Source organism: Microcaecilia unicolor, chromosome 7, assembly GCF_901765095.1.
Source record: "Microcaecilia unicolor chromosome 7, aMicUni1.1, whole genome shotgun sequence".
Lineage (NCBI taxonomy): Eukaryota > Metazoa > Chordata > Amphibia > Gymnophiona > Siphonopidae > Microcaecilia > Microcaecilia unicolor.
Window position 1 is genome coordinate 114,324,991 of NC_044037.1, and position 12,211 is coordinate 114,337,201.

Sequence of the window (12,211 nt, forward strand, 5' to 3'; positions counted from 1 at the left end):
GGGGTAAATATCTTTTGTCTTAAAAAAGACAAATCTATTGGAAACTTACACGAAAGACACCAAAACAAAAAATGCGGGAAGTAAACAAAACTTTGAGAAGCTACCTGCAATGACAAACGACATATACCAGCTGACAAATCACTCATGTAGAGGGAGCAGCCATTTTACAAACATACACGTTGAAAATATTAGACAATTAAATATTATTATTATTTGTTACATTTGTATCCCACATTTTCCCACCTTTTGAAGGCTCAATGTGGCTTATATATAACTGTTAACAACGTTAGCCGACTACGGTTTGAACAAATACATAGTATGAATGAATACAACGTGATATTGTGGTATAATGAGGTATATGTATGGTAGGAAACAGTTGGGGGGAACTTAGAGAGGGAAAGGGGGAAGAAGAGTCAGGTAATGTCCGTTGCAGTCTTTGATTATGCTGTGTCGCAAGTGACTGGCATTTTTATGTTGGGTCATTGGGGTATGCTCTTCTGAACAGGTCTGTCTTTAGTGCTTTCCGAAAATTTAGGTGGTCGTGTGTAGTTTTTACTGCTTTTGGCAATGCGTTCCATAGTTGTGCGTTTAGGTAGGAAAAGCTGGTTGCATAGGTGAATTTGTATTTGAGTACTTTGCTGCTTGGGTAGTGGAGGTTTAGATATGATCGTGCAGATTTTGTGGAGTTTCTGGTTGGCAGGTCGATGAGGTCTGTCAGGTATCCCGGTTCCTCGCCGTAAATAATTTTGTGAACAGTCGTGCAGATTTTGAAAGTGATGCGTTCAATGATTGGTAGCCAGAGTGGTTTAGCGCTGTCAAAACATGTTTCTCCAAATATAAGCCTGGCTGCTGTATTTTGGGCGGTCTTTGGGCCACAATTTCTATTTTTCTCCAATGAATAACAAGAGATTAAACAGAATTACTCCCTTAACCCCTTGTGTAAAGCTACAGCGGAAATGTGCACTTTTCTAGAATCTGTACCTGACTCCAAGCTGTTGTGAAACTCAGTGGGAAATATTTTCCCCATAAATGTGTATTCCCTTTGTAAAATGGAGGATACATGTATAGATTTTTGTCCCACACAAGGCATTTCCTTCCCATGCCCCCTTGAAATCTCTGTGTAGTGTGGATCTTCATGGCAAACAGCAGTTCTCTGAAATCTCTGATGTATATGCAATCTACTCATGCAAATGTCATTATTTACATGCCAATTACCCATATTCCCTGCTATTTAAATTTGAAATTAGCATTACAACTAGGTGTCAGAAAAACAAGAACCAGTCTTCAAGACTTCCTCCAAGGATCAAGTGGCCTACTGACTCTAACCTACCTATCCAGTTAACCCTTTTGGCTACAATGCATGTAAGGTCTCAGTTATGCTGATGGTCCCTTCTTTGCCCTTTGACCAGGACTGAAAGGGACGGATTCTATATAAGGCACGGTGAGTAGCGTGCATTAAACTCTGTTCACGGTCAATTTACACATGCTACTCAATTGAGTAACGAGCCAATCAGTGATGATAACTGGCCGATAACAACCAATTATCATCATTACCTGGCAACTGGAATTTACATTAGCTTCTTTTTAGACGTATACTAAAAAGAGGCACACATAAATTCCAGCACGCATAGCTGAAAAGAGGGCATGGCCATGGGAGAAGTGTGGCCATGTCGGGGCATTAATCGAATTTACATGCGTTGTTACAGAATTCAGGGAAACATGCCTACATTTAAGCACAGGCATTTATACCAGGTTTTCAGTGGTGTAAATGGCTGCGCCTAAATATAAGTGCATTCCCCAGTCCTATGTGCTATTCTATACACCACGCCTAACTTTAGGCACTAGGAATGCTAATTGGAAACATCCATTTTTTTTATTTATTTAATGATATTTATTTTTCGCTTATCTTGTAATTCTAAGCAGATTACAAAATATGTACACAATCTATCAAACACAGAATAAAAATCAAATACGAACACAATGTCTTAGAATAATAACAGCAAAAACATCATAAAATGCAGATCAGTCTGTGCTCAATAGTAACAGCCCTCTTTAGATTATAAACTGGCTTTTCAAGCCATAAACTTCCTGGAATAATAATGTTTTCAGTGCAGCCTTGAAATCTGCAAGATTATCCATGCATCAAGTATTTTTAGGCAGTTTGTTCCACAATCGCAGTCCTCTTATATAAATTATCGAATTTCGATATTTCTCTAAATAGATCAAATGAAATGATAGAACTTCCAGATTTTGGGAGAAAGAGAAACACAAAGAGCGTGACGGCAAATAAAGAAGTAGAGATGAAGCTAACATTGGTGATACTAAATTATCACACTACTTTATCTAAAACCTCAATATTAGCCTCACACCTCTAAGGACAGTATTTCACTGGATGTGGGATAGAAGCCATTACCACCCAGGTGGAGAAGTTAAGTACCCTGATTTCTTTTGCTGTGCACGTTTTACATTTTGGATGATTTCTTCCAATTTTTGAAAGTTAGAGTGTTTGAGATATTAACTTTATGCCTCTAGGATTGAGTAATAGCAGACAGCTCCCTCTGTTTTTTTGCTGCAGATCTTTTTTTTTCCTCCAATGGGAGTTGGTTTGCTCTGCAGTGGTTTTCGGAGGTGGCTGGAGTCGATGATGAGAGCCCACTAAGAGATTGTCCAAATGTATGGTACCCTGGGCTTATGAGGCTTCACTTGTTTAAAATTATTACAATTTAAATAGTGAAATACTGTCCTTAGAGGTGTGAGGCTAATATTGAGGTTTTAAAGCAAATCCTGTGATTAGTTTCTTGTTAAATTGCTCTTGAGCAGATTTTTGAATTTTTGATACTAAATTATGCAGTGCTTTAAATATCATTAGCAAGATCTTAAAATGAACATGAAATTCAATGCATAGCCAATGCAAAACAATAAACAAAGGAGTGAAATGATCATACTTGGATAGTACACATAAAACTCTAGATTTTAGTTGCCATTTACAGAAGCTGATACAAAATGTGTGCAGCTTTAGAGGTTAACATCCAGCCACCCAACCCCCACTGAGCTTAAAAACGTGTACAACTATGGAGAGTTAAAGCCTTGCCATTTAACCATCACTGGGGACAAAGTACTTATGACCACTGCTGAAACAAGAAGAATAAGCCTTTGGCTTTAAACAAAAATGAAAAGTCCTACCTGTCCAGTTCACATTGAAGCACAGCTCCAAAGTTATGCTACGGATATTTTCAGAGGGACCTGTAACACCAGCCTTCAGATGGGCCCTGTGGCCACCATTCTCTTTCTGGTAGAACCGTAGCACCACCATCATGGAACAGGCCTGAGAGACAGAGAGAGAGAGCCAGAGAGAGAGAAAAACATTATGGCAATAAGACTGCAATCATGCAAGATGAAAGAGAAATGAATATGGAAAAAATGTACATTGTAAATCAATTTAAAAATAAGTAATTGGGAAGGACGGTATATAGCACATTTCTCAGCAAAATAGTAGTATGGGGTGAGAGCAGAACTTATTGCCAATGTTTAGTTTCTTAGACTGGTGCTTTTACAATTTTTTTAGAATTTTTTGTTTTCTAACAATGTGTGAAGCTCCATCTCTTTCACGGAGTGAGATGGACTTTTCTCTCACAAATCAACCAGCGGTTCTGGGAGTAATATGCAACTTTCATTTCAAGGCAATGTAGAACCAATTCCGCAACATAGAAAGACTTCAGACACTGCTACTATCTCCCTGTGCCTCACTTCTAATCTCTGGCTAAAATGTACATAACATCATATTATCTAATATTAAAACATAAATGCAAATAAAATTCAATAAAAAAAGCACTTATTTCACCTCCAAATAAAAGATGGTCAAGAACACAAATCTATCTTCTATCTATCTATCTATCTATCTATATATATAAAAGGCAACCCCAACATTCTGAAGCCTCCACGGAAGTTGAGGCGCCCGAGATATCCGGTGTGCCCTGGAGTGTCTGCACCGCCCTCGCGTCAAAACGTCATGACGCGTCAAAACGTCATGACGTCGAGGGCGGAGCTATTGACACTCGAGGGCCGAAACGGCCCACAGCGAACAAGGCAAGTAGCTTCGAGGGACGGAGGGAGGGGGCCCCTTGCTAGCGCCCGTTTAATTCCGCTCAGAAACGGGCATTTTTTCCTAGTATATTAATAAGTCAAATTTAAATAAATAAATATGTAAATAACTAGATTACATTTTTTCTTTGACTCAATTAGACCAGAATATTAGTTTCCAAATGTAATTTGATAAAAAGATTGTACCACTCCTTGACATTCAAACTTCCTTACATGATGGTGTCTGATATCTACAAAAAGCCAACTGATGTGAATAAATTACTGGATTATCGCAACTGCCATGGTAGAGCACTAGCCAGTTTCTTAGACTCAAAAAGTTTTAGAGAACACACAAACTGGACGCATGAGCTTTGTGGCATTTCTTGCGTTTGTAAGCATTTATTAGCTGTAAAAAAAATGATAAAATTAGTGCGATTTTGCTAATCCAAGCATATTCTTTTTAAATCTGCAATTGCTTTTCATTTTTGATTAAGCATAAGAATTCTACTGTTTTGAAGCATTCTGGGCCCTGCTTACTAAGGCGCGTTAGCATTTTTAACGTGCCTACAATTAGTGTGTGCGCTAACCATGTAGGCACCTATGGGGATATTGTAGGAACGTACACCGTTAACACGAGTTAACAACGCAAATGCGCCTGTAGTAGTAGTAGTATAACGTGGCTTAGTAAACAGAGCCTTCTGTGTGTTGGCAGTGTTAAAACATAAATCTAATCAATTCCACACTAGCTGCATCTTTTTTAATGGGGTATTATGCCCTTAATTAATTGTATTAATCATTTTTGTGTCTTATAAGTGAATTTTGAAGGATAATTAAGCTGTACTGTGACCTATGACCCCAATATAGACAGCTCATAAAAAAAGTACTAGAACAGCTGGGATAGATTCATCATGAGCTGCTGCTGCAGAGAGGAAAGGTTCAGTACAGTCTTGATTATCTGACATAAATGGGACTGAGCCATCGTCGGATAAGTGAAAAGTCGGATAATACGGAAAACAATGGTAACCCCTTAAAAAATATATGGAAAATGAAAAAAATACATTGTATAGGGCATGTCTGTTCTTCTTGTACAGCAGGCTATTTGAGTACATATATACAGGTAGCGCAAAAATACGGATGACATCGCCAGAGTGTGGGGGGAGGGCTGTCAGATATGCAGGATGGTCGGATTAGCGAATGTCAGATAATCAAGACTGTATTTTATGTGTGTTAAGCCTTCTCTTTGTGTTGATTGATTCAATTTCAGCTTTGCTTTAGCAACATTAATTACTTGAAGGAATTTTTATCATTTTTAATGGGGGACTGTTTGACAGGATACAGTCAGGTTCTTAATAATGACTTATATTTCCTTTTGCTTTTAACCATTAGGTGACACATTCAGGCTCATTTTCGAAAGAGAAGGACGCCCATCTTTCGACACAAATCGGAAGATGGGCGTCCTTCTCATAGGGTCGCCCCAAATCGGCATAATCGAAATCCGATTTTGGGCGTCCCCAACTGCTTTCCGTCGCAGGGACGGCCAAAGTTCACAGGGGCGTGTCGGAGGCATAGCGAAGGTGGGACTTCGGCAGGCCTAACACGTGGGCATCCTCGACCCATAATGGAAAAAAAAAGGGTGTCCCTGACGAGCACTTGGACGACTTTACCTGGTCGTGTTTTCTTACGACCAAGGCACAAAAAGGTGCCTGAACTGACCAGATGACCACCGGAGAGAATCAGGGATCACTTCCCCTTACTCCCCCAGTGGTCACTAACCCTCTCCCACCCTCAAAAAACATCTTTAAAAATATTTTGTGCCAGCCTCAAATGTCATACTCAGGTCAATCACAGCAGTATGCAGGTCCCTGGAGCAGTTTTAGTGGGTGCAGTGCACTTCAGGCAGGCGGACCCAGGCCCCCCCCCCCCCCACCTGTTACTGTGGTGGTAAATGTCAGCCCTCCAAAACCCACCACAAACCCGCTGTACCCACATCTAGGTGCCCCCCTTCACCCATAAGGGATATGGTAGTGGTGTACAGTTGTGGGTAGTGGGTTTGGGGGAGGGGTTGGGTGGCTCAGTACACAAAGTAAGGGAGCTATGTACCTGGGAGCAATTTATGAAGTCCACTGCACTGCCCCCTAGGGTGCCTGGTTGGTGTCCTGGCATGTCAGGTGGACCACTGCACTACGAATGCTGGCTCCTCCCACGACCAAAGGGCTTGCATTTGGTCGTTTCTGAGATGGGCGTCCTTGGTTTCCATTATCGCCGAAAATCAGAAACGACCAAGTCTAGGGATGACCATCTCTAAGGACGACCTAAATGTCAATATTTGGGCGTCCCCGACCGTATTATCGAAAACAAAGATGGACGTCCATCTTCTTCCGATAATACGGGTTGCCCCGCCCCTCCACCAGGATGTTTTGCGAGGACGTCCTCAGCAAAACTTAGGCGTCCCTTTCGATTATGCCCCTCATTGGAATTACACCTTTTGAGTATGTGAGTTTTTTTATTTCACCTCCTTTCAACCCTATGCATGTTTTTAGTAGTTGGTATTATCATTTCAACAATGTTTCTTACATATGAGTTGTTTGGCTAAAGTCTGTGGTTTATGATTTGTTTTTTTAACTATTTATTTGTGTATGAGTGATTTTTATGATTTATGATTATACTAACACAATGTTTATCCCCTCAGGGGGAGGAATGCTGGCTTCGGCCTAACCCCTGGTAAGCCTTTCCTCAGCTGAGAGGTGCCCAGCTCTACCACCGGCTGCCTTTCAGGTGCTGTGGAGGACTTGCAGCTCATCTGCATATCCTTACAGCCTTCTCCGGGGTGACACCCAGGTCCACTCCGATCCACTCAGGCCTCCGCTCTAGGTGCCACGCGCCAAACGGCGCACAGGGCATTTTTCTCTTTACATCTAATCTTCTTCCCAGTTGCTAAAGTACCTCAGTCATTTATGGCCCCTATTCACATTCTCTTCCTAGCCCTGTCCCTTCCTAATCTTTTCCCTCACCCCCTACCTCTCTCTGCTACAGGAACTCACTGCCCATCCATCGACTTCATCACCTCACCTTCTCTCCTACCCTCTTCCTCCCTCTTGGCTTTTAATCTCCGCCTCTTTCTTCTGTCCATTTTGCCTTCCCCATTCCACCTAAATACCTCTCGCCTTCTACGCCTTCGTGGCCACACCTCTCCTACTCTCCTCCGCTCTCTTTTACTCCTTCTCTTACTCTCAGCAGGTGACATCAATCCCAATCCTGGCCCCCCTCACCAACTATTATCCCAACTCTACAGATCTCACCGCGACCTCTCTAACCTCATCTCTATTTCTCTACTCCCCTCCTCTTCTCTGCCCTTCTCTTGCGCCCTATGGAATGCCCGCTCTATCTGTAACAAACTCGCCTATATCCAGGACCTCTTTATCTCGCGTCACCTCCATCTGCTCACCATAACAGAAACCTGGCTCTGCCCTGATGACTCTGCTTCAGTCGCAGCCCTGTGCCATGGCGGTTATCTATTTTCACATACTCCTCACCCTGCTGGCCGTGGGGGCGGTGTTGGACTACTTCTCTCTCCCTCCTCCAGATTTCAACCCCTTCTTCCACCTCAATCTCACTGTTTTTCCTCCTTTGAAGTCCACTCTATCCGCCTTTTCTCTCCTCTGCCTCTTCGAATAACGGTCATTTATCGTCCCCCTGATAAGTCCCTTTCATCCTTTCTCAGTGACTTTGACGCCTGGCTTGCCTTCTTCCATGATCCTTCCTCTCCCTCTCTCATCCTTGGTGACTTTAATATTCCTGCTAATGATCCTTCCAACTCTTATACGTCCTCCTTTAATCTCCAACTATGCTCCACCTCCCCCACTCATCAAAATGGTCACTGTCTTGATCTCATCTTCTCCTCCAACTGTTCACCCTCTAGTTTCCTTGCCTCTGATCTTCCCTCCTCTGATCACCATCTTATAACTTTCACACTTAAATCTCCTCCCTCCCAGTCCCGTCCTATCTTATCTAATTTATCTAGGAATCTTCACGATATTGACCCTTCATCTCTATCCTCCCATGTTTCAAACCTCCTCTCTACTGTGGCACCATCCACGTCTGTCAACGAGGCTGTTTCTTCTTACAACAATACTCTATCCTCTGCCTTAGACACTCTTGCACCTTTGATGACCCGCCCTGTAAGGCATACAAAACCCCAACCTTGGCTGACTTCTAATATCCGCTACCTACGTTCCTGTACCCGCTCCGCCGAACGCCTCTGGCGGAAATCTCGGGCCCTTGCTGATTTCTTACACTTTAAGTTCATGCTGACCTCCTTCCAATCTGCTCTTTTACGTGCCAAACAGGATTATTATATTCAACTGACCAACTCTCTTGGCTCTAATCCTCGACTTCTCTTCACCACATTGAACTCTCTCCTCAAGGTGCCCCCTCCCCCAACTCCCCCTTCATTATCTCCTCAGACCCTTGCTGAATTCTTTCACAACAAGGTTCAAAAGATAAACCTTGCTTTCTCTACCTCACCACCTCTCCCTCCACTAGTCCGTTCCCCTCTCTCTCCTTCCCCTCATTCCCTTTCCTCCTTTCCTGAAGTTACTATAGAGGAAACTACACTTCTCCTTTCTTCCTCAAAATGTACCACCTGTTCCTCTGATCCCATTCCCACCCACCTTCTTAATGCCATCTCTCCTGCTCTTATTCCTTTTATCTGTCACATTCTCAACCTCTCACTTTCCACTGCGACTGTCCCTGCTGCCTTTAAACATGCTGTGGTCACACCTCTCCTTAAGAAGCCTTCACTTGACCCTACTTGTCCCTCTAATTACCGACCCATCTCCCTCCTTCCTTTTCTCTCCAAATTACTTGAGCGTGCTGTTCACCGCCGCTGCCTTGATTTTCTCTCCTCACATGCTATTCTTGACCCATTACAATCTGGTTTTCGCCCTCTCCACTCAACCGAAACTGCGCTTACTAAAGTCTCCAATGACCTATTACTGGCTAAATCCAGAGGTCAATATTCCATCCTCATTCTTCTTGATCTTTCCGCTGCTTTTGACACTGTCGATCACAGCATACTTCTCGATACTTGGATTCCAGGGCTCTGTCCTTTCCTGGTTCTCTTCCTACCTCTCCCTCCGCACCTTTAGGGTTCACTCTGGTGGATCCTCTTCTACTTCTATCCCTCTGCCTGTCAGCGTACCTCAGGGTTCTGTTCTTGGTCCTCTCCTCTTTTCTATCTACACTTCTTCCCTTGGTTCATTAATTTCATCCCATGGCATTTCCTACCACCTCTATGCTGATGACTCCCAAATCTACCTTTCTACCCCTTGCATCCAAACCAAAGTTTCAGCGTGCTTGTCTGACATTGCTGTCTGGATGTCTCAACACCACCTGAAATTAAATATGACCAAAACCAAGCTTCTCATTTTTCCCCCCAAACCCACCTCCCCGCTCCCCCCGTTTTCTATTTCTGTTGATGGCTCTCTCATTCTCCCTGTCTCCTCAGCTCGAAACCTTGGGGTCATCTTTGACTCTTCTCTCTCCTTCTCTGCTCATATCCAGCAGATTGCCAAGACCTGTCGTTTCTTTCTTTACAACATCCATAAAATCCGCCCCTTTCTTTCCGAGCACTCTACCAAAACCCTCATCCACACCCTTGTCACCTCTCATTTAGACTACTGCAATCTGCTTCTTGCTGGCCTCCCACTTAGTCACCTCTCCCCTCTCCAGTTGGTTCAAAACTCTGCTGCCCGTCTCGTCTTCCGCCAGGGTGGCTTTACTCATACTACCCCTCTCCTCAAGACCCTTCACTGGCTCCCTATCCGTTTTCGCATCCTGTTCAAACTTCTTCTACTAACCTATAAATGTACTCACTCTGCTGCTCCCCAGTATCTCTCCATACTCGTCATTCCCTACACCCCTTCCCGTGCACTCCGCTCCATGGATAAATCCTTCTTATCTGTTCCCTTCTCCCCTACTGCCAACTCCAGACTTCGCGCCTTCTGTCTCGCTGCACCCTACGCCTGGAATAAACTTCCTGAGCCCCTGCTCCATCCTTGGCCACCTTTAAATCTAGACTGAAAGCCCACCTCTTTAACATTGCTTTTGACTCGTAACCACTTGTAACCTCTCGCCTCCACCTACCCTCCTCTCTTCCTTCCCGTTCACATTAATTGATTTGATTTGCTTACATTATTTATTTTTTGTCTATTAGATTGTAAGCTCTTTGAGCAGGGACTGTCTTTCTTCTATGTTTGTGCAGCGCTGCGTACGCCTTGTAGCGCTATAGAAATGCTAAATAGTAGTAGTAGTAGTAATAACCCCTAACACAGCCCTTAGAGGGCAAAATGTGGCCCTGTTGGGCTTTTAAGTATTTGTGTGTTTCATGCTTTTATGTGGTGAATAAATTTGGACTTTTATTATCATTATCTGCTGTTTTGCTGCCTAACTTAGATCTTGTGGATCACCACTTGCCTCCTAAATATTTGGTAAATAGCCAAGTTTTAAAGATTTTACAAAATTTCAATTAACTGTTCTCTAACTGCAATACTACAGGTGGGGCATTCCAACATTCTTTTAAATCATCTCTTACATGTTCTTTTCAATCTAAAATCAGTAGCTGCAAGTAGCTCCACTTTATTAATATGAGCAGATCAAATCAAATGAAAAGAGGTTCTCAACTTTAAAGAAGAAGAAAAGTAACCCAGCCCTAAACTTCAAAACATTTTATGTGAGATACAAAGAAGTTTAAATTCTATTCCATCTATAACTGGAAGACAAGTGCAGTTGTTTCAATAAAGGAGTAACTGTCAGATTTTGTCTTAAATAAAATAAGTTTTGCTACTATAATTTGAAGCAATTGAAGTCTTGCCAAACTATTTTTAGGAAGGCCTAAATATAAGATATTACAGTAGTCTAAGTGAGACAAAATGGTGACTTAAGCTATTTTGTTATAGATCATCAATTGAAACAGAACGAAGCATTCGCAAAATGCCAAATTATAAGGCTACTGGTTTTAGTGCATGCTAAACGCTAAGACACCCATTATATTCTTATGGGCGTCTTAGCATTTAGTGTGCACTAAAACCGCTAACGCGCCTTAGTAAAAGGTGTCCATAGACTTCACCAGCTTAGTAATCTGCAAATTCACTTCTAAACTGGAGTCTATTATAATTTCAAGACTATGTACTGAAGACAGCAAAAGAAAAACCTTAACCACCAATTTCTGGGCCAGTCTTAGGAATTGGTGATCTTCGATTACCTATCCACCACAGAATAGTGTTTTCTATATAACTTTGAGGGCATGGAGATTCATCCAATTCAATATCATCACTTCAAAACATCTTGCTAAATAGGCATAAAGGGTTTTGAACCAGAACAATGATTTTCAGTTTTCTATCTAATATTATTGTTGGAGTTGGTATTCAGAATGGCTTAAAGGGGCAGGAGGGGTTCCTGCCTGCTTAAAACCTCATTGAGCTGGCCAGTTGCCAAAACTGAACAGTTCTTACCCAAGCAGTGCTACTGAATATGAGATCTGACTGCCACGGTATATCCAAGCAGTGCTGGGGCAGTCCGTCGGTGGAGCTGGGACAGTCCTGGAAGTTATACAGGCAAGCAAGATATTCAGTGACTTTGTCCACATACCTAATTGGGTATAAAGAGAAGTCCTAACTTTGTCCAGTTAGGTATGCAAATATAACACTGGGTATCGACCAGATCCATATAACTTCTAGCACAACCCGGCACTGAAAATCCGGGTCTATTTGTCAGCATTTAAAAAAATGTTGACCACCGCTGGCTGAATATTGACCTAGCTATTTTTAATATAAACTGAAATTTTACTTTGCAAGTTACTACAGGCATTAGTAGCGTCTGCTAAATGTAATAAATGGATGAATGAACACGCCTACAGTATCTTAAATTTGACGAACTGCCCTTGTTCAGCACACAGCTTACACCTTGGCTTACAATAAATAATGTTTTCCACACAGGGAAAGCAACTTCCATATGTGGAAGAAATATCTATAGTGACTGCAAAACATCAAAGTCATAGCTACCTTTTTAAGTCACCAAGTGCTTGGCATGCCTATGTTAATGTGTACCAGGCTGAAACGGGATCGGAACCAAA

General features: G+C 42.4%; 1 protein-coding gene across 1 annotated transcript in view; it reads right to left on the bottom strand.

Moving 5' to 3' along the window:
* PFAS (phosphoribosylformylglycinamidine synthase) overlaps positions 1 to 12,211 on the bottom strand; it is a 154,786-nt gene that overhangs the window by 115,964 nt on the left and 26,611 nt on the right. Inside the window, exon 3 of the mRNA XM_030210241.1 lies at positions 3,184 to 3,325. Within this exon, the coding sequence (XP_030066101.1) occupies positions 3,184 to 3,316 (133 nt within the window). The 5' untranslated portion in view covers positions 3,317 to 3,325. The remainder of the gene's footprint in view (positions 1 to 3,183; positions 3,326 to 12,211) is intronic.